The sequence below is a fragment of the Phragmites australis genome, chromosome 5 (assembly GCF_958298935.1).
Source record: "Phragmites australis chromosome 5, lpPhrAust1.1, whole genome shotgun sequence".
NCBI classification, from domain to species: domain Eukaryota; kingdom Viridiplantae; phylum Streptophyta; class Magnoliopsida; order Poales; family Poaceae; genus Phragmites; species Phragmites australis.
Window position 1 is genome coordinate 28,001,451 of NC_084925.1, and position 26,268 is coordinate 28,027,718.

A 26,268-nucleotide genomic window follows, 5' to 3' on the forward strand; every position below is an offset into this window, starting at 1 on the left:
CTTTACAAATATTAAAAAAATAGGCTACATTTTGATAGTCTAGATGTGCAATAATTTAAAATAGACGTCAATATTTACAAATATTAAAAAAAAATCGTTTTCTATGTAGCATCTTTTATGCACACAAAACTGGGCCTTTTATGGGCCCGACCGAGCCCGGGAATGCTCAAGTCGAGTTACCAGTGGAGTGCCCAATGTGGAGGACCCGAGTCCACTTACATTCCCGATGCCATCCGGTGCTGCCGTTGCTTCCGCCGGAATGGAGAGGGAGCCGGAGCCCGATCAGCCCAAGGCCGGCGGCCACCGCAAGCACCAGGCCATGCTCGAGCGCCTCTCCAAGAGGTCCTCCTCCTCCGCCGCCGCCGCGCCCTCCTCGGACTCCACCGGCGCCTCCCCCGTCGAGGCCTTCCTCTCCCGCTTCGCGGCCGCCAAGCTCGCCGCGGAGTCGGCCCTCTCCGCCTGCCGTGCCTCCCCCGACGACGTGCCCGCCTCCCTCGCCGCTGCAGCCGCCGCCATCGACGACCTCGACCGCCTCGTCGCCGAGGCGTCCCACGCCCTGCCCCCCTACGAGCTCCGCTCCGCCCTCGCCGCTGCCGCCGACCTCCGCGCCGCCCACAGGGTTGTCGCCGACGATCTGCGGCCCAAGAAGTCCTTCTCCTTCAGGAACAAAAGCAGGGCCCCCAAGAACCCACCTCAGGATCCCCCCACCATGCCGCCACCGCCGCCGCCACCGGAGCAGCCAAAGCCTGGTCTTGACTCGATCTTGCTGGGGTTCGGGTTCCGGGGCAGGAACGGCGCCACCTTGGTGAAGGATCTGAGGGTCTCCAACGACAAAGATGGGGATTTCTCGCTCGCGGATTTGGTTTCCTGCGAGGTCTATCTCAAGGGCAAATGCCGGGCGCTCTACGTCCACAAGCTGAGGGATTGCCGTGTGTTCGTCGGCGCTGTTCTTGGCTCGGTGCTCATTGAGGATGTCGAAGGTTGCACATTTGTAATGGCAGCACATCAGATCAGGATTCACGAGGCACGGGCGACGGATTTCTACTTGCGGGTGAGGAGCAGGCCGATCATTGAGGATTGCAGTGGCGTGAGATTTGCACCGCATGCTTTGAAGTATGAAGGGATCGAAGAGGATTTGAGGGAGTCTGGGCTCGAGGAGGAGACTGGTAACTGGGTCAATGTGGATGACTTCAAGTGGCTCAGGGCAGTGCACTCGCCGAATTGGTGTTTGGTTCCAGAGGAAGAACGGATGCAGATTGTCGACATATCGGAGATTCGTGAGCTGGAGGATGATAGCTGAGCTGCTTGGGAGGGTTTGCTGTCAGCTCTAAGTTTGGTCTATCGTTCTGTATTGGTTATTGAATTTTTATGTGTTGCTTATGGGAGCTAAGTTTGTTTTTAAGTTTGTACCAAGAGCTTGCTGAATTCAGAATGTGAAGCATGAAAACTTTACCGTGTCTAAACAAGGTGTTATTTCATTCATTGGCATGCATATCCAATATTAGTAAGACCAAAATAATCAGGGATGTTAGGATCAGCTCTGTGTCCAGATTTGAGAAACTCAGGGTACATGTTCCAATGCGGCGCCGCGAGCCTGGGCGGTTTGCACTCAAGGTTTTCTTCTGTTGGGGCGGTGATTAATTAGTTGTGGGTGCAGGGCGCCCGATTAACATCCGACGGTGCATTAATCCGATGTCCAGACGTTGCACCATATTATTCGTCCATATACGTGGGGAAACGTAGAATTCGTCCATATACGGGGGGGTATGCTAGTATGCTAATTTGTAGGTAGAGATAAATTGGATTATTCGTCATTCAAAATAGTGGTTTTTCCAAAACTGCTGTAACATTTTGCCACAATAATCATTTTGTCCTTTTTATCTTTTTTCCTCTTCCATCTCTACTTTCTCTCTCACTAGCCATGGACAAGGAGTTTGGGCTCGCTGCCAACGACCTCACCGGAACCCTCTCAGTACCTCAGTGTTCTACCAACCTCCATCTATCTTTAGGTTGTTCCTAGGCCTGCAACAGTTGGTACCATGATGTGTTGATAGTGGTATTACCTAAAAAGAGATAGGGCAAATTAGGATAGCGATGAGATGTAGGTGTCCAAATCTCACAAGGCGCGAAAATACTGTTATATCTGACACAATGACGATTTTCGAATTGCCACCTTTCTTGGCAAATAATTAAAGGGAAAATCTATACCAATAACACAACGACCAATGGCATATTTTTAATTGAAAACCAACCAAGTGAATATGAGAAACCGCTAGAATAACAAATAAAGATACAATATGATTTATATAGGCTTTACAAACATCACATACACTTACCTGTGTTAATAAAACAAAAATGTGATAACAAATCTTTACTATATAAAACAAGTTATTTGGTGTGTTCCTTCCACTTCTCCCGCTACCATCTAATAAAAAAAAACCAATCTCCCACCATCCCGTGTACTACAAAACCGAAGAAAACCTGTTTCCTGTGCCCCACCCACCCCACGACCCGGCCATCAGTTGCACATCCCCGTTTGTCTCCTCCCGTGGCTCCGCTCCCTCATGCCGGTTCGCTGTTGTCACTCCTCTGCCTTGCGTCGCCTGCACGTCACCGTCACCACCCATGGCTAGATCCGCCATCGCCATCTCCTCCTCGACCCCTCCTCCCTGACACCACCGCCATCCCCCTTGATGTTGACCCCCTCGCCAACCTCCTCCTCAAACCCTGACGCCCTTTCCTGCACGACCCTTCCTCTCAGTTGTTGCTCCATGCCTCCGGCCTCCCCCACACCGCGTGACCTCTCACCGAGCGATGGAGTTCCAGGATAGGAGCCCGATAGTGGATCTCCTCCACGGCAGCAGTGCAGCTAGCGACAGCGGCTCATATTGAACATTGCGTGACCTGCGGTAACCTCACCACGCCACGCCACATTACGAGCCCTAACCGTCACCGACTGCAATTAAGTCACTCCCGTTGCGTGATCTGGCAAAGCGACGAGGAACCCATCAGTGTCTGTGCCCACGCGGTACATCGAACGTGGAGTCCTACTTGTGATGCGCGCTCCCCCGCTGCCGCTCTGATGTGCTACATAACCATCAGCTTCGCGCTCGGCGGGAGAAGGAGTGGAGTGGAAGTGAGCGGTGTCGGCTAAAGCCACGACAATGAAGCCTAGACCTCTTGGTTGTGGGTGGCCGTAGAGGCGAAGGGTTTAGTGGGGGCCGGATGCGGCGGGTGGGGTGGAGGTCGAGGTCGAGGCCGTGCGCAAGGTCAGCGGCGGTGTCGCCCAAGTGTTCCTACGTGGCGGTGGTGCAACCGGAGCACCACGGCCACCGCCACATGCGTGAGGTGCTGCTCCGCCCGGTGGGTCTGATTGGGATGGAATACAGGTCGGAGCTAGAGGCGTGGATTGAGAAGGTCATCTACACCTGCCGTTTCATGACCTTCCTCGCCATCGACGGCTCGCTCATCAACTTCGTCTCATGCTTAGGTGCCTACTTGCTTGATCCATTGATTCCCAAATCACCCGGGGTTCTATTTCCTCCCGATCTGTGAAATGTGAACCGGACATCTGATTCAGCAGGGCTGTGTTTACATGACGGACACCTTAAAGGCCATCCTCATGCTGATTGAAGCCATTAGTAACCAAACTCATGTCACTAAAGTACAATTGAACCACTTTTTATCTTGTCACTAAATGAATGTTCAAATCTGTACTAATGGCCTCCCATTGTGCATTATTTGTTACACCTCAGATATGTTTCTCATTGGAATGGCCATGCTTGTCCTTGGGACGGGTCTGTACGAGCTGTTCATCAGTAACATGGACATTGAAAAGTCATCCTCTTACGGCTCTAACCTCTTTGGCTTGTTCAGGCTTCCAGTTGGTTCGGATGCACATCCCTCTCGATGATACTAGAAGCAATACGTTGTAGTAAATTTTATTGTCTTCATATTTCTGATTCTGCCAGTAGTAATGCCCCAAATGACTTGTAATCTCGTCGGTGAATGATCTTAAGACAAAGTTGGGTCATGTCATTGTTATGGTTCCACTAGTTGGCATCTTCGAGAAGAGCAAGAGGGTGACCATCGCATCATGAGCTAACCTCTTTTGCTTCACTGCATCGATTTTCTCTCTCAGATTGTCTCTACCTACTCTTTTGCTTCGCTGTGAACTAATTATAATGCTGTCATGATTTTCTTGAGAGTTTTTTTCTTTTTAGAGTATGCGTGCTTTTTTGGATTGCTTCAGTATTTCCGAAAAGGAAAAATTGAGTACGCTCGCCCACAATTTGAGCCCATAGGTTGAGTAGTTTGTTAATTTTAGATCAGTAAGAAGTGCACATATTGCTACTTCTTCTGATGTATTTTATAAACAGATTGGGGGAGGGAATAACAATTTTGATATCTACTTATTCTTACTGCATGTCTTTACAAGTCATTAGGCAGGTAACACATATCTTTCCATTTTGATTTTCATAAAGGTCGGTGATATGGAAATGCTCCCACATTACCCTGGGACAATTTATGATTTGCCATCCTACCAGATGGCATTTCAGGATTTGTCACCCATTTCTCACTGACATGAGACATTGAGTGGCAAATCCTGAATTGCCTCTTTGTAGGTTGTTACTTAAGCACGTGCACCTATCCTTATCAATCTGGCTTTAACATAGATACTATATTTGATGAATGAAAGCCTCTTATCTGATGGAATTACATGAGGTTTCTTGTGGAGCAGCTGGCTTGTGAATAATAAACTGAAACACATAATCTAATTGTAGATATAACCATCGCCATGTATCAAGTGATAAATCCGTGTCCTTATTACTTAATACACCATTATGAAGCATATCTGCTGCGTAGATATTCTTATGATAAATAAGATGAAGAAAGTTCCTAGATTTGTTTATTAGGTAACACATTATTTAAAAAACTATTTTTCGAGACACATAAAATACCTTTTCACAGACAGTTCATTTGAAAAACCGTCTGAATAGTTGGCGAATGCCTCCTGCGGTTACAGACCATTTGTGAAAATAAATTTTTATAGACGGTTCACATAAGTAACCGCCTATGAAAATATTTACATATGGTTCTTTACGTGAACTGCCTCTAGAAATAAATATCTACTAAAAAATTTATAACTTTTTCATATCAAGTTGGATGAGAAAAAACTCTATATGAAAATTGTAGCTCTCGACGAGATCCACAATATTGTAGTTGACATTTTTTTTATTTGAAGTCATTTAGAGGTCCAAATAATCGTTTTAAAACGATTATTTGGACCTCTAAATGACTTCAAATGAAAAAAATTTCAACTACAAAGTTGTAGATATCATCGAAAGCTACAATTTTTGTATAGATTTTGTTATCATCCGACTTTGTATGAAAAAATTATAAATTTTTTAAGATAAGCTGTCACTCATTGTTACAGGCGGTTTCTTATGTGAACCACGTGTAATAATTGATGTTCATTTCTGTAGAAATAGGTGATAATTTATCTTAAAAAATTCATAATTTTTTCATACAAAGTCGGATGAGGACAAACTTTATATAAAAATTGTAGCCCTCGATGAGATCTATAACTTTGTAGTTAAAAAGTTTTTCATTTAAAGTCATTTAGATACCCAAATAATCATTTAAAGTTTCAGATAGAAGATAACAAAAGAATTACATATGCTAAGATAGTCAGTAGTAGTTCTGTGGGATGGTGAGGAGAGTTCGTGCGAGCTGAGAGGTTTCGAGTTCGAGTGCCAAAAACTGCGTTGCGCGCGTATTTGCACGAAAAAACTTGTGACTTGTGACTTGAGACGTCGTGGCTGCAGGAGGTGCCTGGTCGGTCAATTTTTTTTTTGCTTTTTTTGGATTAAAAAATATCGATTCGGGGACCAATTATCACAGGTGGTTCACTTAAGAAACCGCCTGTGATAATAGATTTCCACATGTTTGCGCCTCTAAAAATCTTTCATTTCTACAGACCTTCGATCAAAGGCGGATACACTAAACGTATGTGAAAATAAGTTACCACCCGTCTCTAGAAATAGTTTTTTATAGTGTAACTATAGAAGTTTTGACAAGAGACTAACCCAATGCTGCAGTTTGACAAGAAACTACTAAAGCTGATGCTTCAGCTCTGTGATTTCTTTCAGACCAAGTGCCCACACATAGCTATTACTATATATGGGTGCCGGATGATCACCTTTAAGGTATGTTTCTGATCTTAAATATTTATGTCTTATTTACAACTCCACTGAGGAACAACTGTTGTGGCAAGAATTGATAGTGGAATGAATCATACGATCTTTATTGATTGAATATTCAGGGTTACAACTTACAAATATATAGCACTTAAGTTATCACACAAAAGAGTGTGAACACGCCGTGCATGCATTCATGTATGCATGCGAAAATGTAAAAGAGGAAAGTCAAAGAGATGCTCGTGTGAACGGGCAAGAATAGTGTGAATACGTCGTGCATGTATTCATGCACGCATGGAAAGATGTAAAAGAGAGAAGTCAAAGAGATGCTCTTATGAATGGGCAGGAAGTCTAACACTTCCACGCAATTGAGACGGGAGTTTGCCGAATGTTGAGACTAGAGCGAAATTCTTGGAAGACCGAAGTGGGCAGCCCTTTGGTGAAGATGTCGGCATACTGAGAGTACGTCGAGACATGCATAACACAGACATCACCGAGGCCGACGCGTTCATGAACAAAGTGCAGGTCAATATCCACATGCTTGGTATGCTGATGATGGACCGAGTTGCTAGAGAGATAAACCGCGCTGATGTTGTCACAATAAACAATAGTGGCATGCTGAAGTGGACTATGGAGCTCCATGAGCAGCTAGCGCAGCCAACAAGCCTCCGTAACACCATTGGCGACAGCGCGGTACTCAGCCTCAGCGCTGGACTGGGATACTGTATTATGCCGTTTGGATGACCAAGAGATAAGATTGTCTCCGAGGAAGACCGCATAGCTAGAGGTGGATTTCCGAGTGTCAAGGCAATTAGCCTAATCAGCATCGGTGTAGACAATCAAAACAGTGGTGGAGGTGCGGTGAAGAGTAAGACCATAATCAAGAGTCCCCTGAAGGTACCTCAGAATGCGTTTCACCAAATTAAGTGAGGCTCACGAGGGTCGTGCATGAATAAGCAGACCTACTGTACGGCATAAGCGATATCCGGACGAGTAAAGGTCAAATATTGCAGAGCACCTACCAGACTGCGGTAGTGAGTCGGGTCATCCATGGGAGCACCATCACCGGAGAGCTTGGCATGTGTGTCGACTGGGGTGCTGCAGGGCTTACATGCTGACATCCCTACTCGCTCCAAGATATCTAGGATATACTATCGCTGTGAGAGAAAAAGAGAACCATCACAATGATTAATAGTAATCCCCAAAAAATGATGAAGAGGTCCGAGGTCCTTCATCGCAAATTCCTGCTGAAGAGCCTCAATAGTGTGATGAAGAAGGCTCAGAGATGAAGCTATCAAGACAATATTGTCGACATATAGGAGCAGGTAGATTGTATCTGAACCACGACGAAAAATGAATAGGGATGTGTCGGACTTGGCCTCCGCAAAACCAAGAGACAGGAGGTGGGAGACAAATCGACTATACCATGCTCAAGGTGCCTGCTTGAGTCCATAGAGTGACTTGTTCAATTGACACACATCATCAGGCCGAGCAAGGTCAACAGAACCAGAGGGTTGCACATAGTAGGAATGCATTCTCACGTCGAGCTGATGAATTGGCCAGGAACGGTAGAGAGCCAATGTGAGAACTGTGCGGACAGTAGCGGGCTTGACGATAGGACTAAAAGCTTCATCAAAGTCAATGCCGAGACATTGGGTGAAACCACGAAGAATCCAATGAGCCTTGTACCAATCAAGAGAACCATCTGGCCAAAACTTGTGACGAAAGACCTATTTGTCGGTGACAATATTTGCGCATGGGGTCGAGGAATGAGATCCCAAGTGTTGTTTGCCTGGAGAGCCTCAAATTCTTTAGTCATAGAAGCGCGCCAATTAGGATCCGACAGAGCGTCACGGTACGTCTTAGGAATTGGTGAGAGGATGGAGGCATGAAGGTTCATGCAATTAACCGGGAAACGAAACCTGGCCTTGCTACGAGTGACCATCTGGTGCTGGTTGGCCACCGGTGGAATGGAGATAGCAACTTTCTTGTCGGCTCAACTGGCAGCAACCCGAGTCACGGAGGCAGCCGAACCAGAAAAAGGGGATGCGGGACCTGGCGCCTGATGGGAAACATGCACAACCGCTTGAGCAGGCATGGGCGCCTGTAGCTCGTTCGACACAGGCGCCAGGGGTGGATCAACGCCACCAGTTGGGCTGACATCCTGGGGTGTGGCAGCGATTGGCCCAACCCAAGCTGGGCTGGCGCAAGCATCCACTGGATGGGTTGGAGGAATGTGAGTTTGGCCAGCTAAGGGAAAACCAGGTGGGTGGCCAGGCCGTGACCTACTGGCAATAACCTGCGGCCAGAGGCTTGCAAGGGTAGCAGGAGAAATGTCCGTCTCGCCTGATACAATAGTAGAAGTGCCCCCTGGTGTAGTGCCGGTGCTACAGGCAGCAGCTTGTGGTGGCAAACCAGCAGTGGCAGCAGCACCATGGGAGAGACCTCCGAGTGTACCTACACAGTTAGTATAGAAGGGAGGCAAAATAGTGTTGAGCTCGGTCAAGAAATCAAAGTCGGATGAAGGTGGGGAACACACCTTAGAGAAGGGAAAAGAGGACTCATCAAACACGATGTGACGTGAGATGATGATGCGATTGGAAGAAAGGTCGAGACATTTATCCTTTGTGATCCAAGGGATAGCCGAGAAAAACGCAGAGGGTGGACTGAGGTGATGGTTTATGGGGGAGTAGTGGCAGAGAGGTTGGGGTAACACTTGCACCTGAAGACACGTAAATGAGAGTATGTGGGCTGGACACCATGTAAAGCGAAATAGGGTGTAGAAAAATGGAGTGTCTTTGTGGGGTGGCGATTGATGAGATAGGTGGCAGTGTTTAGTGCTTCTACCCAATAAGAGGGAGGCATGCTAGCTTGAAAAAGAAGGGAACAAACAATATTGTTGATAGAAAGAATGATGCGCTTAGCCTTACCATTTTGTGGGGAGGTGTAGGGGCATGAGAGATGCAGTTGGACACCAGTAGTGAGGAAGAAGGAATGAGCGGAGGAGTTATCGAATTCCTGGCTGTTGTCACATTGGACACTCTTAATGGTGCAGCCAAATTGCGTAGAGACATAGGAGAAAAAATGCGACAAAGTAGAGAAAGTGTCATATTTTAGTCACAAAGGAAACGTCCAAAGAAAATGAGAGCAATCATCAAGAATGACTAAGTAACACTTATAACTGGAGATACTGGCAACAGGAGAAGTCCAAAGATCACAATGTATTAAATTAAAATTACGGACGGCTCTAGAGTTGGAGCTAGGAAACAGAAGACGCACATGACGACCAAGTTGACATGTATGACAAAGGGATCCTGATTTAGTACATGAGATGCCTGCAACGGGGGCGAGCTTGGAGAGGGCCTCATGACCAAGATGACCCAAACGCCGATGCCAGACAGTAGAGGAAGGAGTGCTGGCAAGGAGTGCATGCGAAGGAGGTGACGATGCAAACACAGGGTAAAACTAGCCTCAGCTATTGCACCTGATGATCACGTTCTTAGTTTGTAGATCCTTCACAGAGAGTCCATAGGGATCAAATTCAACATAACAATTATTGTTAGTAGTGAATTGACGGACAGAAACGAGATTTTTAATAATATGCGAAGAGACAAGAACGTGTCGTAAATGAAGAGGACGTTGAGAGGTAGAAAAAGAAGTAGAATCAACAGACGTGACGGGAAGGAGAGGTCCGTTGCCAATGATGATGTTGGTTGGCCCAAGCAGACCAGCAGAAGGCGGCACTGGACCGGGCCACATCTAGATGCTTCTGGTCCATGGATTATACAGAGAAGGCCAGGACTAGGCTGGGCCTACAGGAGGAGAGCCTTCCAAATGGGAGTTGCTAGGGGCGGAATTGGAGCTGGCGACCCCATTGTCGCGACGTCGATCACGCCGGCGGTTACGATGAGAATTTGAGCCACCATCGCCAGAGATGTACTGGCCGCTACTGGTGGAGTTGGACTGGACGCTGGGGTTGTCGAGCGGATCGATGCCTGTGCCGTGGCCGAACAAGGAGCCCAGACGGTTGGCTCCAGGTTGGCCGAGCTTGGAGCCTGAACCGGTGCTGGCAACGAAAGCTGTAGAAGGTGCGCCAGGCTTGCTTTGCATGGTGATTTCTTCGAGAAGAAGATCTGAGCGTATGTCGATGAAGGTGGGAAAGGGCCGCTGGCGCTTAAGGATCGATGCCAGATGAGAGAACCTCTCATTTAAGCTGCAAAGAGCAGAGAGCACGAGTGTTCTGTTGGTGACCGGTTCACCCAAATCAGCGAGAGCGTCGGCCATTGCTTTGAGCCGGCGGCAGTAGTCTGTCACAAAGAGATCCCCTTGGACAAAGTTTCAGAACTCGGCGTCGAGGATGAGAGCGTGTGTCTCCTGGTTGCCAAGAAACTGTTGCTCAAGACGAAGACACCTCCCTAGCAGTGGCGTTGAGGACCACTATGACCTCAAGAAGTTTGGGAGAAATCGTGGCGTAGATCCATGAGTTCACGATACAATCCATGCGGCGCCAATCCTCGTCATCCAGAACATCATCAGAGAGGACGTGGTCAGCAAGAGCGTACTTGCCAAGGGTGTTTAGGAAGAGGCCGCACCAGCGGCTATAGTTGGTGGAGCTAGTGTCGAGGATGATGGGGACTATTGCACGGAAGTTTTGCATGGCGACAGCCTGTACGTGCAGGGCCGCCATGGAGTTGGCGAGCGCAAGGGCACGGGTGGCCGCAGCCTCAGTGTTGAGGTGAGTTGCTCCTCCATGCGCGCAGCCTTGGTGTGCGCGGCCTCAACACGGTGCTCGGCCTCGGTGCGCGCAACTTCAGCATGCTCAGCCTAGGTCAGAACCATGGCAGCGAGTGGAAAAAAGACAAGGGAAGGGGCAAGAAAGCGTGCAGAGAGAGCACGACGGAGTGGAAAGTGGACGTCTCGTGCAGGAGAGCAATGAGACGGGGAAGAGTACCGGCGAATGAATGTCGCGGTGAATGTTTAGAGGGGTGGAAGCAAGGTTGCAGAAGCGAACCAATCTGATACCATGATAGTGGAATGAATCACACGATCTTTGTTGATTGAATATTCAGAGTTAGAACTTACAGATGTATAGCACTCAAGCTATGACACAAAAGAGTGTGAACATGCCGTGCATGCATTCATGCATGCATGGGAAGATGTAAAAAAGTGAAGTCAAAGAGATGCTCGTGTGAACGGGCAGGAAGAGTGTGAACACACCGTGCATGCATTCATGCATGCATGGGAATATGTGAAAGAGGGAAATCAAAGAAATGCTCGTGTGAACGGGCAGGAAGTCTAACAAGAATGATGAAAACTTTCATGCTTCATGACCTTGGGTCAAGCTTATGACACTTCTTCTTGGGGTGATTGAATTAAAGGATAGGAATAAATGCAGATTAGTTGTATTGTGCCACAAAGGATGATGGAATCACAAATAAATTATTTTGATGAGTTCCAGCCAACCAATGGGAGGCAAGGTTCCAAACCGAAAAAAGGCTTCAAAGTGCCTTTTCCAAATCAAAATCGAAGTTCTAGGAATTTTAGAAAAATAGGATCCCATAGAGATGGAACAATTTTGGTACTGCAACCCCTTACATATATATTTTTTACCTTTGAACATTAGCTGTTGTAGACTATTTTCTATATGCAGTGAGGGGTGACAAAATTAGAAGCTCCTGTTATCACTAACGATTAGCCCTAACATCAGACACATCTAATTGTGGAAACATGAGGACATACCATTGTTCGGTGACATCATCTTGAGTTAAAAGGTGAAGAGCGTGATCGAGATGGAGTCGTTCGTGATGTAGAGCATCGGTGCAGTGCCGGCGTGATGTAGAGGTAGCCAAGCCTGGTGAAGCGAGTTGACGCAGACACGACGCACGTTGGAGATGCACCGCCTTCGCCTCGTTGCTGCGTGCTTATGATCGCATTAGGGTTTTGGTTGTGTGGGATAGGCTAAACCTCACGGGAACCTTAGTCCGTGAGGTGCCGGTTGCCCATTTTTATGTAGCGCAGGGCGAGATGGGACCGCAACCAATGGTTGGTTGCGCTTCCGATCAAAGCACAGGATGAGGGCAACGTGACCCCCTTGGACTCGACAGTTAGTTTAGGATGCGTGACCGTTAGAGCCGAGATCAATCCAACATTCTTTCCCTTGATCGTGAGGCTAACATCATAACCCACTCTTAATGAAACAACACATCAAGGTAAAGTGTTACAACAGCTAATGAAATACCACTGAAACCCAAATACCTGTAGTACACCACTACATCTCGAAATGGTAATTTGTTATGCTTAATGGGAGCTGGTTTGCTTAATGATCATCTTAATCTAGAATCATAGTCTTTCCAATAACCCATGTTGGCAATATGATCATGAAAAATATAGAGTGGTAAGCTTTTAGTAAACGGATCCGCAAGTATTGACTTAGTACTTATATGCTTGATACTTATTGTTTGATCCTGGATTCTATATTTCACAACATGATACCTAATATCGATGTGTTTGTCAACACTACTTGCCTTGTTGTTACTCATATAGAAAATTATGGGTTGACTATCGCAGTATAACGTAAGTGGCTTTGAAATATTATCTACCACTCTTAATCCCGGGATAAAGTTATTTAGCCATACAACCTGTTCAGTAACCTCATAATATGCTACAAACTCAGCTTGCATCATTGATGATACCGTAATTGTCTGTTTGTAGCTTTTTCACGAGATAGCTCCTCTAGCGAGTAGGCATGACCATTGGACCCATGGGTTTGAGTACCCGTAGGTTCTACACCCGACAGGTCCAAATCTGGGTTTCATTTTCCGCCCACGGGTCTGAGTAAGCATGGACTTTCTCTGAAAGTTTAGTAATATGTTCCTGCGAGTTGTGCAGTGGCTAAATTTGTCTCTGTAGTTACGAGAAGGCCAAACTAGTGATCATCGACCCTGGGCTATACAGCCTGCAGAAGTCTGACATTTTCTGGATTACAGAGGAAAGGAGTATCCCAATTGATACTAGATTGCAGTCTGAGATTTAAGTGGCTGGATGCACAACTTTCTCACCGCTCCTCATCTTGGATGTTATTGTAAAAGAAGTTATTTTTTTTATCCATGTTGGATAAGAAATCAAGAGCAAAGATATTATTGTTATTTTAGATGTTAGGCATTGTAGAGCACTTTTGCTCTGTGAAATGAAGTATCATTTTTAGCATCATGTTTTAGTGTGTTGAAAGTAAAATTGATATCTTGTACGGTTTTAGAAACCGTTGTAATGCATGCATACTGTACTAGTGAAAAGAAATAAGTGACTAACGCGAGCATGGTATACACTCACGAATTTCCAAAATACTAGTTGTCGACGTAACTAACCGGCGACGGAAGCCGGAGAGTTGGCATCAGTCGGGGATAAAATTTTTTTCCGAAGGACGGCAAATGCATTGCTAATTTTTTTATAGGCGTAGAGAGTTAACCTAATTTATAAGAAAAATATGCTTTAAAAATTTCACAACTATCGATTTAAAGAAACCGACAGACAACCCTAAAACGACAATACGATATCGGAGCAAAATGACATCCATACCAACGACACAACCATACAATAGCCAAGACCAATCCAACTCAACTCGCGCGCTAAGCAACCCAACCACTATCACTCTCGCAACTTGGCCGGCGGAGCCCTGCTCCCACGCCGCCACAACTGGGCTAGCGGAGCCCTGCTCCCACGCTGCCATAAACACAACTCTGTTGACGAAGCTCTGCTCCCACGCCGCACCTCTCTGACACAGGAGTTGGTAGCGTGTCGTTTCGGAGGAGCGCGTATTGGAACAAAAAGTTGATATGAAGTGCCAAACCAGCTAAAAGGCTGTCGCGAAACGAGGGCGTAGGGGTAAAACCTACAGAAGAAACCTGTGGGTCAAACTGAACCCAACCAAGCCATCACAAAGCTAACGACCACCGCAGCGCGATAACTGGATCTCCAGAGCAACGCCTACGAGGAGGACGCGACGTCAAGTCACCGCCGTCGCCTGTCTGATTGCCCAAACAAGATTTTCACCTAGAGACTCTAGGGGAGAATAGTGAGGAGTCGCCATGACAATACTTTCAAGAAGGAGAACGATGCCTGAGGATGTCGCCGTCATCGATGACAGCTAAAGATCAGGCAAAACTTTTGCCAGTGACTTCCACAACCCACCCCTTGCGCATCGGCTAAAGACTATACAAAACTTTCGTCAACGACTCCTACAACCCGCTTCTCACGTACCATCAGCTAGTGCAAAGATTGAGGGCATCGCCGTCATCGATAATAGCTAAAGATCACACAAAACTTTCACCGGTGACTTCCACAACTCACCTCTCACGCATCAGCTAAAGACCAGACAAAACTTCTGTCAACAACTCCTATAACCTGTTTCTTACGTACCATTAACCCGTACAAAGACTAAGACCAAAGCAACAGCATCGCCGTCTGAACGCAATGCAACCCCGCAACGCAGCCGGGGATAATGCCAACGGCCTTTCCTTTTGAGCCCCGGCAATGCATCCCCGCACGCATATCGACGCAATCCGACGGCCGAGGGACATTCCACGGACGCCACGACACGCACGCACTCTACGCGCTATATGAACGGAACGGCCCTCACCCCGCCGTTACAAATAAACTCCATCCATGCCGGGAGATAAACCGACCGCACCAGGCCGCGACTCGCAGCTGCTTCTGCCTCCCTCACCCCGCCGCGCCGCCGTTTCTTCGCTAGCAAGTAACCCTCGTCTCTTCTGCCCCCTCCCCGCACCCTCCCTCGTCCTTTGGTCTAATCTGTGGAGTCGGCCGCCGTTTTGGAGTGAATTCCGCCGGAGCGTCAGGCGATTTCTTGCTTGTTGATTGATCGGGTGAACATGGTGCTTTCTGCTCCGGCTGCTGTGGATTTAGTATTGATTTGTTCGATTCTCTGGCGGGGGCTGTAGATTAAATAGATCGATGGATGGGTGCGCAGTACGCAAGTGTTCTTGTCTTTACTGTCAAGTCTGCTCCTTTTTTTTACACGCGTAATCGGGGCCCGTGCTTCGTAGTGGTAGATTGGGTTCTTGGCATCGGCGGAGCAATATTTGGGCGTATTGACTCCATAAATTCGTTTATGCGTCTGATGTGCTTAGTATTTATCGACGATTCAGGATCTTTGATCGAGAAGAATTACTGATGTGTTCCACGATGCTGTTTTGGTAGCTGTTTTTGCACTTGTAGTATCGTAACAGATGCTTTGCAATCTCTAGGATAACCTGCCATGTCAAGGTTTTCTTGCTGATTTGTAGCCATCCCCATCTGAGAAGATAGGGAGAAATCAAGAAGAAATTAATCTAGGAGTTCTGAGTGTCTATCTTATCTGGTAGTTTCACATTGTGCGCCAAAATTTTCCCCTTTAATGGGAAGGTCTTCGCTACAACCCAAATCAACAACCAAATTTCCTTATTTTGAATATTGTTATGTCATGAATTTACATGACTGAGGCCTCTTGGAGTGTTGACGGCTCATTGTTCCGAACCTTAGTTTTTCGCAAGCAAGTAGATCTCTAGTAATATCTGGTTATAGGGTCATTATAGCAATTGCTTGTTTGATCTAATCTGGTTAAAGATGTAACTTTTGTTCAGATTGGGTTTTATTTTGGTTTTGACTTGTTCAATTAAGGAACATGCGCTCCATCCTGAGTTATATTAATGTGAAGTTAGTGTTTTACCCAAACAATTTGGTGCAGGGCTTTGATTTCTTGTTCAGTTGTTCTAGTCTTCTAGGAGATACTGTTTGCCTTATAATCAGATAAGATGGTATTCCGTCGTGACTATATATGGTCTGGTCAGATTTGCAGGATTGAATTTTAGCTTTCTGCCAGGAAGTATGTCATCAGTTCTTTAATTGCACTTGCAACTTGTAATATGTCTTTTGCACCTGTAAGATCTGCCAAGTCATGGTTTTTTCTAGATGTTTACAAAATCAAATCAGAGGATACAAAAATGGAAATAAAATATTAATCTAGGCGGTTCTTAGTCTTATCTTTTTTTTCATATCGCATGAGTCTTTTTGAGCTAAGTTTTTTTTCACCGAAACATAAAGTATTTATAACAGTTCATGTGAATCTTGTCAAGACAATCAACCCAGTCTTTAATTTATTAGCAAAAGGGTAGGAGGTCCTCATACGGAGTCGCACACTTGAGCAGTGCATAATGATGTGTGGTAAGGTCGCTGCTAATGAATGGTGGGTGCGTGGAGAATGCTATGCATTCGAGCTCATATCATAGAAAATTCTAATTGCTCATATATCATATCGGGGAGGGCTGTGGTATTTCTTCCTCCAACACCATGAATGAAGGGGGGAGTATGAATGTTTTCGATTGTACACGGAAGGGGTTTGTGACCACTACCATTTTTCAGAAAATTTGGCCATGATGTATTTGTGAAATTTAAACTGTGTTTACAATAAATTTAGTCCTGAATTTGACGAGTTTTGTTTGGGAGGCATCAGCTCAAATGTTAGCTTTGTTATATAATTGCTTCTGGTTACTCATGTAAGATAATCGATACCTTTGTGGAGTCCTGATGTCCTGATTTTCTGAACAGTTCTTGTGAGATATCATCGTCAACTGTTCCAATGGGTGGGAGCCAATACGATGATGACTGGGTGTTGCCTAGTGCTGACATCACTCTTGTTCTTGTTGGAAAACTTGGCTATGGCAAGAGTGCGACTGGCAACAGTATTCTTGGACGGGAGGCATTTGTATCAGAATACTCCCATGCTAGTGTGACTAATACTTGTCAGATGGGAAGCTCCATCCTGAAGGACGGCCGCATCATCAATGTTATTGATACGCCAGGTATGGAAGTATATGTTCAAGTGTGCTGTTACAACTTATTCATATTTGTTGTCCTTTTTTGATGTTGGGAATTTTCAATGCCTATATTTCATCATGTGTCACGTGTCATTCTCATCTTTCTTTTTTCTGGTTATGCTATTATGATTATCCTTTATTATTGAAGTATGATTCTCATTTATTGTTGAAGATGTGGATTAAGATATCTGATATAGGATCTATGGACGTTTGCACTTTGGATATCAAACCATCACACTTTTTTTTTTTCGAACGACGCAGGAGAGCTGCGTGTCATTTCATTAAGAAGTAGAAACTGCGGGCTACAAGGGAATGGTCAAGAGACCAAAAAACCAAAAAAAAAAAAAAAACCCAACGACAGCTAATGGGCTACACTGAAAAGGTTAAGAGACCCAGCCATAAACCTCAGCCCACAGCACACACCCCCACCTAAATACGAACAACGAGGTACTGTCCCCAGGACTCAGCACTGAAAACCAGAGGAGACCAACTTGGAGAGGCTTCGAGCACCAGCCGAACACCATAGCCCACATTCCTCTTTCACATTTTGGAGAACCAGCTGGATACTTGGGGAGCTGCCCTCAAAAACACAGAAATTTCTGTGCTTCCAAAGTTCCCAGGCCACTAGAATTATCAGGCTATTTAAACCCTTCTTAGGATCTTTAGGCAAGCCTTTTATGGACTTACACCACCAGCTAGAGAAATGAGTATCAGACGGTTGAGGAGACAAGGAAACCAGCCCCAGCTTCTGAAGAATGACTGCCCAAACTTGCCTGGAGAAGACACAGGACACCAGAACATGTTGGATAGTCTCCCCGACCTGGTCGCAAAGAGGGCACGCAGCGGGATGAGGCAAGCCACGTTTTGCAAGACGGTCGGCCGTCCAGCACCTGTTGTTGAGAGCAAGCCAAATGAAGAATTTGCATTTCAGGGGAGCCCAACTCTTCCAGATTCGCTTCCAAGGAGCAAACCTGATAGTACCAATGAAGAAGGCCTCATAGGCTGATTTGCTGCTATAGCTGCCACTCTTAGAAAGGCGCCAAGAGTGCTGATCAGAAATAGCAGGATCCAAGACCTTATCATCTACCAGACCCCAAATGGTCAAATATTCAAGAATCACCTGGACAATTAAGGCGCCTTTGATATCAAATACCCATCTTCTATTGTTCAATGCCTCCTTTACTGTTCTCTTCTTGGAAATTCTCTTAGGAACCAACTTAATCAAGTTAGGAGCCAATTCCGGGATAGATTTTCCTTGAAGCCACCGGTCAGCCCAAAATTTGGTGCCTTCACCATTGCCAACCAGAGACTCAGTAGCAACATCAAACAGAGCCTGAGCGATCTGTGGAATTTGAATTGGCAATCCCACCCAAGGCTTAGAGGGGTCAGTTTTTTGCTGCCAAAGCCACCGGATACGCAGCGCCCGTCCCATAGTTTCCAAGTTAAGAATGCCGAGTCCCCCATACCGTAACGGTTGTTGGATTTTGCTCCAAGCAACCAAACAATTACCACCGTTCGCCTGCTCTTGCCCTTTCCAAAGAAACCCACGCCTCCTTCTGTCCAGGGCCTTGAAAACCCATTTAGGCAAGTCGAGGGCGATCAAGAGATAGATAGGGATAGCAGAAAGGACCACCTTCACTGTAATAAGTCTCCCAGCCCTATTCATTTGCGACGCTTTCCAGGAAGGGAGGTTGTTGGCAACCTTGTCAACAAGGGGCTGTAATTCAGATTTAGAAGGCTTGCGAATATTGAGGGGAATACCAAGATAATTGATGGGGAAATTCTTAATTTCACAAGGCATCAAGTCTGAAATTACGCCCAACTCAACATCGGAGCACTGAATAGGCGTTACAGAGCTCTTCTCCAAATTGGTGTTGAGGCCGGAGGCATGACCAAAAACCTCCAGCAAGTGCTTAATCAGACAGATATCATTTCTTGTCGGCCGAAGGAACAGGATGATGTCATCCGCATAAAAAGAATTCCTGTGCTGCACATGATGAACCGCCAAGGGCTGCAGCAGGTTCTCACGAGAGGCATGACTGATCAAAGAGTTTAGGACATCCATGACGAGAATGAAAAACATTGGAGACAAGGGGTCGCCTTGCCTAAGACCCCGCTGGTGATGGATAAGATCCCCAAGCTCACCATTGACCAGAACATGAGTTGATGCAGTAGATAACAGCAAACAGAGCAGGTTACACCAACGGCGACCAAAACCAAGCTGCTGCAGCACGTCCAGCAGGAAAGGCCAAGAGACCGAATCGAAAGCCTTCGAAATGTCCAGCTTGAGAAGGATGTGAGGCTCTTTTTTCCTGTGCAAACATTTGGCCAGCTGCCGCACAAACAAGAAGTTGTCCTGAATATTTCTCCCTTTGACAAAAGCACTCTGATTTTTGGAGACCAAATCAGGGAGAATCGGAGCCAGACGGTTAGCCATGATCTTTGCAACCAGCTTGGCAAAGCTATGAATGAGACTAATGGGCCTATAATCCTTGACCTGTAGAGGGTCGACCTTTTTGGGTAGAAGGGTGATGAAAGCAGTGTTAAGCAGTCTGAATTTGAACACATGACCCCTCTGAATGGCCTCGAGGGCCTGCATTATGTCATCTTTTATAAATTCCCAACAGGATTTATAGAATCTTCCTGTGAAACCATCCGGTCCGGGGGCCTTATCCGGAGGCAAGGATTTGATAGCAGCCCAAACCTCTTCCATGGAGAAAGGCGTATCCAGGGCCGATAGATCCTGCTGATGCTGAAAATGGAAGGCAGGAAGGTTCAGGCTGTAAGATCTCTCCACTGCCGAACCAAGGAGATGCTCATAAAACTCGGTAGCAGCAGCAAGCTTGCCCTCTTGCGAAGAGACCATAGAGTCGCCAACCTGAAATTTGGGGATAAAGTTCTTCTTTTTTCTGTAACGGGCCTGCTGGTGGAAAAAGGATGTATTAGCATCACCTTCACGCAGGTAGAGGATCCTAGAACGCAGCCGGGCAATAGTTCGTTCCAGAGATGCGAGGCCAAGACAATGCAGCTTTAGCTTCTTCCTCAGCCATTCCTCCCCCGGGTCAAGGTTCCTGGAATCTCTAGCAATTTCAAGACGATGCAGTACCTCCTTGGCCATTTCAAGCTGCAGCTTAACATTGCCGACCTTTCTTTGACTCCATTTTTGGAGGCCTCTGGAGAGCCGCTGCAACTTGAGGAACACTCACTCGACCGCGCAAAGAGATTGCACAGGAGCCGACCAGTTTTGTTGCACCGCCTCATAGAACCCCGGGCGCTTCGGCCAGAAACTCTCAAAGTGGAAACGCCGCCTTCCACGGGAGGCGACCTTCAGCCCCAAAATGAGGGGGCAGTGATCTGAAACGGTTGACGCAGAACTCTGGAGAACGGAATCCGGGAAGATATTGTCCCACTCAGAACAGCAAAAGGCCCGATCGAGCCTCACCAAAGTAGGAGAAGCTCTTTCATTTGACCAAGTAAACTTTCGCCCCAACAGTGGAATTTCCATGATCTCGGTGTCATCCAAGAAGCGACGAAATCTTCCCATCAACGCCCGATTCAGGTTTGCATTATTCTTGTCAATTGCCTGATAAATTAAGTTGAAATCACCAGCGCTAGGGGCCCGAACACAAGGCACGCACATCTCTCAGCTCCTGGAGGAACAATACCTTCTCCTCATCTTCTTGAGGACCATACACACCAGTAAACCACCAGTTTCGCCCCTCTTGCTCAGAGAAGAGGACGGAAACCGAGAAGTGATCGACCCGTGAGGCCAGGGCTTGATAGACAGAGCTTTTCCAAACGATCAGAACACCCCCTCTAGTGCCGTGGGCAGGCAGAGCAATAAATTTGTCGTAGCAAGAACCACAAACAGAAAGGAGCATCCCAGTAGACATGACAGCAACCTTTGTTTCTTGAAGGCACACCACATCAGCATTAACAGACAGAATAACATCCCGAACAGCATTGCGACGGCCCTGCTGATTAAGGCCCCGCGCGTTCCAAACGAGGATTGAAGAGGGATTCATTGGTAAAAACTTGAAGGGGACGACCACAAGAAGCATCAGCAAGAGACCGACAGGATGCCCGCAGCACGAACCTGGTCACCGTCCTCCGCCCTCCAGCCGAAGAGAGCCGCCAAAGCAGAGAGGTGAGCGCCGGTGAGGGGGTTCTCGAAAAGCTTGCTGTATCTTTCCAGATCTTCATGACCAACCTTCTCTGCATTTGAAGAAATCCCAAGGCACTTGATCACCCGTCTCTGGGCATCATTCAGAATTGGCCCTGGGGAGCAAGGGCCCACCCCAGCGACCCGCCGGCTGCGTCGGGGGAGGGACGCTGGGGGACGGGGCCTAGAACGCCCCTTAGGGGCGGCCGGCCGAGGCAGCAACTGCTGCACGGGCTTGGTGATGCTGGAGATGAATTGCTGTAGAGCGGATCTGTCCCCAGCGGCGGGCTGGGTGGGAGACCTGGAGCGCCGGCGCCGCCTGAAGTAGACCAAAAGAGGCCGCGGACGGACAGAGACCGCAGGCACCCGCGGGGCGTCCGAGGAGTCAACCGCCGCGACCAGAGTTGCCGGAGCATATCCATCCGAGGCAATCAGCTGCGCGACCGCTGAGTCCGGGTCCGGCCCAACCAAGGCAACCGGCCCAGAGACCTGAGTATTATCGCCGTCATCCAAGGAAGCCAGCCCAAGTGGCTCAACCTTAGAGGGCCCAGCGCCAACCGAGGGAGCCAGCTTGAGAGGCTCAACATCAGAAAACAGGCCACTCAGCCCATCACCAGGGGCCGGGGCGGCATTAAACACAAGAGTCATAGGGGATCCACCAGGAGCGGAGGAGATCTCATCCGCACAGGGCCCAAAGGAGGCCGCAGCCGCTTGGGGCATCACGCAGCAGTCAAGGCCCGCGTCCTCCCTGAGGAAGGAGGAATGCTCCTCGGGGAGGCCGACCGCTGCCACCACATCAATGCATGGCAGGCGCCCCGAACCGCCAACGGGCGACGATGGCATGGGAGAAACGCCCGACCCGAAGCGCCTCGGCACCGGGGAAGCCGCCGCGATGCATGCGCCATCCGGACATGGGCCCAACCGAGTGTGGAATGGCGCGCGAGGACCGCCGCCGGGGGGCGCCGACCCGGCCTCGGAAGCCTGCGACGGGGAGGAGGCAGCTGGATCACCACGACGCAGCAGAGAACCACCGCCACCATCGCCACAGCCAGCCGGGGCGGGGGGCGGTGACGGAGGGGGAGCCGCCATGGACGCCGGGGAGACGAACGAAGCCATGATCTCAACGGGATACGATAAGGCCCTAAGCACATGCGGATCACCCCCGTGAGATAGGGACGGTTCTCCGACAAGCAGCTCCATGACCGGAGGAAGGAGCTCAGGCCTCGTGCACCAGGCCCGCAGGCGGAAGACGTCCCGCCGATTGAAAGTGTCAGGATGGATTTCGCGAACCAAGCAGAACTCGTCGAGGAGCTGAACAGCCGTGGACAGCTCCCAGGTGTGCGCCGGGATGCCACAGATCGCGACATCCACCTCGCCGGCGCAAACCAGACCATTGGAGCGGTAGAAACGGGACCAGCGCATGAAATGGAGCCTGAGGGAGGGCGAGATGAAAGGTTGTCCGCCGTTGTAGACGCGATCAGCAGAGGCCACATCCGGGAGGATGACGAGGAAACTTGCAGGCGAGTCCCGCCGCACGATCAACTCCTCCTCCGATAGGTTAAACCTTGAGGCGATCCGCGTCTTGAGGAGCTCAACGGAGAGGCCGGAGCACTCACCCACGACAGTGGCAACAAGGGCACGGCGAAGATCATCCTCTTTGCCATCCAGACCAGGCGAACGAACGATGACGCGTTGAGGTATCCTCCCCGAAGCATCCGCCTCCGCCCGGCCCACAACGTCACCAGAGGACACCGGGGGCGGGGAAGCAGCCTCGTCCACAGCACTGGAAGAACGAGCCGGGGAAGGGGGGCGCTCGCCACGACCACCAGAACGCCGCCGACGAGACCGACGACGCTTCCTGCGGCCACGATCTCCGACCACGCCTACGCAGACACCCAGCACCGGCCTGGCAGCCACACCAACGGCCGGCGCGGGGGAAGGCTGCACGCCAGCTGGCGGGGGCACGACGCGGCGCCACACCATCTTCGTCGCCGACCGGGTGGGAGCAGGACGCGCCGCAGCAACCGACCAGCACACTTCACTAAATAGTAGTGTAGCATGGTGGTGGATAGCGTATTGTCTGTTTACAACTTTACATGGAGTAGTTTTTATGATCCTTTTTATCCTGATAAAATTAGAATTTTTTTATTTCATATGAAAAAGGTGCCACAATTAAATTGCACTGTCTGATTATTTGCTGTAGATACTTTTTTATTGTGATAAGATTAAGTAGTTTACTGTCTGATATGGAAAAGTTCTACACTCGAAATGCTTAATGAAGAGATCTCTCCTGGTGTGTAGTGGTGGAGGCATCACCTCTACCTTAATTTCGAGTGTTGGGGAATAAGTCGTCTCCCCTTACACCTGAAAAAAGATTTTATGAACCAGAAGGATTCCCTGATGTTTCCTAATCGCATGGCAGAGCATATTAATCATGCCTTTCTAGTTCTGTTAATGCATTTATGAGTCACCCCCCTTTATTCCATAATTTATCCATTCCCCTTAATTTGTTTCATGTTCAGAGGCAAAAATAACTTAATATTATGTTGTATGTTAACTGTTAAAAAAGATAAACTTTACATAATATGATGCCATTTCAAAAACAGGGAAGGCATAAAAAAAATATTGCTGGTCCTGATCCCTGTTATATATGTATAATGCTTAAAATAGTAATTGGTTTTCCTTACATTGCTGTTAACACATGTTTGTATTATGGCTAATCACCCATTTCAATGTCCTATAGGGTTATTTGACATGACCATTACCTCTGAGGATGCTGGTAAAGAGATTGTCAAGTGCATGAACATGGCTAAAGATGGGATACATGCGGTTCTGATGGTTTTTTCTGCCACTTCTCGGTTTTCTCGAGAAGATTCCAGTACGATTGAGACTATTAAGGTCTTTTTTGGGGAAAAGATTGTTGACCACATGATATTAGTTTTTACTTATGGAGATCTAGTTGGTGAATCTAAATTGAAGAACATGATAAATAATGCCCCGGAGTATTTGCAGGTTATCCTTTCTCTAATTCTATGCAATGTTAAAAGAACTCTGTTATATCACTTAATCATATGACCTCATGTGCAAGTACTTATGTTTGTATGTTCCATTTACAGAAAGTTGTTGAGCTATGCAAAAACAGAGTTGTGCTCTTCGATAACATGACCAAGGACCAACGAATCCAAGCGAAGCAACTTGAAAAATTGCTTGATGTAGTGGACTCTGTTAGTGCAAATAATGGAGGAAAACCATTTTCAGATCAAATGTTCACTCGCATTAAGGTAAATGATACTTTTGTTGTTCTTCATGTGGAGTTTTAGTTCTTATCTGTATCTCTTATTTTATGTAGGAGGTGCATGATAGAGAAAAGGAGGTGCATGGTATGGGATACTCAGAAGAGCAGATATCTGAGTTGAAGAAGGAGATTCACAGAACTCGGGATGAGCAACTTGCTCACATTACCAGCATGGTGAGAGTTATCATATTCAAAAACTTTGGCTCGGATATTTCCAAAAAAAAAAAAACAATTTCCAGAAACTACATCCTTTGCAACACGTTTTTAACTACGTCCTGCTCTAGCGATGCTACCTTGATTAATAGCACTCGGAATTAAGTTGTGTATGCCTACAACACAAGTTAAATGTGCCTGCAACAGACATGAATTCCTAGAACCTCAAGACCTTCAAGACCAATTGATAAAACATGTCTTTATTGCATTTTTACATCAATTGTTGGATATTCTTCGATATATCGATGCTATTTTGATAAATAATCATGAAATTTGATTTGGTCAAAAACAAAAACTCATTCTGAATCTATAAGACTTGTTATCTTGATTTTTTTTATGGATGTAGTAGAGAATATTCTCCAGACATCTAGTAGTACAGTCACTTTGATTTAGCGTGGCAAAGGGTGACTAGTGCTCTGTTTATAGAACTCGTGACAATCGGACGTTGTCAATATTGTTTTTACAATTTAGACTTGTCTAGAAGTTGCATTGACTTGGACATATTCATAGGTGGAGGAAAAGCTGAACTGCACTGTGGAGAAGCTGCAAAAGCAACTTATGGAAGAACAAAATGCAAGGCTAGAAGCGGAGAAGGTGGCGCATGAAGCCATGAGGAAATCGGAAGAAGAGATCCGCAAGCTCAAGGAGAGCCTTAAGAAGGCTCAAATGGAGAACGAGGAGTTCCGGAGGATGGCTCAGAGCAACAAGTGTGCTATTCTATAATTCGTCAAAAAGAAAAAAAAAAGTGTGCTATATAGCATCTTTGATAGAGGGCATTGGTAGTAATATTAAGTGAAATCTTTAATTCACAGATAAACTTTTGCCACCTTGACGTCTCGTATCTGTACATTATTTAGTAATACTAATATGTGGTGAAATTACAGTATTATGTGCGGTTCATCCTTGCGAGTAGTAATATGTTCTCTTGTTGCTATGCTTGTTTGCTGTGTTGTGTTCTGAGAGGCTGCTGCCTGCGCTGTGTACTGAATCTCATATTCTTTGTAGCGATTGCGTTCGGCACGATTGCGTTCATGCCTGCGCTGTATAGCATGGATGGCTTAATCATGTCAGGCTGCTAATTAAGTTGTTGCTTAACTAATTGTTATACTTGCAATACTATTGGTACGCGATTATGCGCACTTTGCATTTTTTTCTTATAAATGAGAGATCACTGAACCTATTACCCTTGATCGTTTCGGCATAGAATGCAGTGCACGTTCACAGCACAGCAAATATATGTAGCCACAAAATTTTAAATATATATATTTTTAAATGCAAATATATACCCGTTTTGAAATATTGTAAATTTGCTCCTGTCGGTATGTCACTTTTCCAACAGGTGACAGGAGTCTAAATTTGTAATATTTCAAAATAGATACATATATTTGCAATTTTTTATTAAGAAAACTCGCGTAGCCACTAGCCAGGCACGAAGACTCATGGGCCCTAAGGTAGATAGAATCTTGGGCCAGGCTTGTTTGACGACTCGGATTTGCGCTCAAGCTGCTTTGATCCTTTGAGAAAAAA

General features: G+C 47.0%; 2 protein-coding genes and 1 pseudogene across 5 annotated transcripts; all 3 read left to right on the plus strand.

Annotated features, from left to right (window-relative positions):
- Positions 1 to 204: 204 nt before the first annotated feature.
- LOC133919090 (tubulin-folding cofactor C) lies at positions 205 to 1,478 on the plus strand. The gene has a single exon (XM_062363340.1). The coding sequence runs from the start codon at positions 227 to 229 to the stop codon at positions 1,298 to 1,300; it is 1,074 nt and encodes a 357-aa protein (XP_062219324.1). The 5' UTR covers positions 205 to 226; the 3' UTR covers positions 1,301 to 1,478.
- A 1,747-nt stretch (positions 1,479 to 3,225) lies between these two features.
- On the plus strand, positions 3,226 to 4,179 carry LOC133917908 (uncharacterized; annotated as a pseudogene).
- Positions 4,180 to 14,800: 10,621 nt separating this feature from the next.
- LOC133919091 (immune-associated nucleotide-binding protein 9-like) lies at positions 14,801 to 25,627 on the plus strand. Of its 4 annotated transcripts, none has more exons than XM_062363342.1 (6): positions 14,801 to 14,952; positions 16,803 to 17,056; positions 23,977 to 24,245; positions 24,350 to 24,514; positions 24,583 to 24,702; positions 25,252 to 25,627. In XM_062363342.1, the coding sequence occupies exons 2-6, from the start codon at positions 16,834 to 16,836 to the stop codon at positions 25,462 to 25,464; spliced, it is 990 nt and encodes a 329-aa protein (XP_062219326.1). In that variant the 5' UTR covers positions 14,801 to 14,952; positions 16,803 to 16,833; the 3' UTR covers positions 25,465 to 25,627. The 4 variants fall into 4 exon arrangements, with proteins under 4 accessions (XP_062219326.1, XP_062219328.1, XP_062219327.1 ...); XM_062363344.1 differs by having other exon boundaries at positions 14,938 to 15,082; XM_062363343.1 differs by lacking the exon at positions 14,801 to 14,952 and adding an exon at positions 14,959 to 15,091.
- Positions 25,628 to 26,268: the final 641 nt, after the last annotated feature.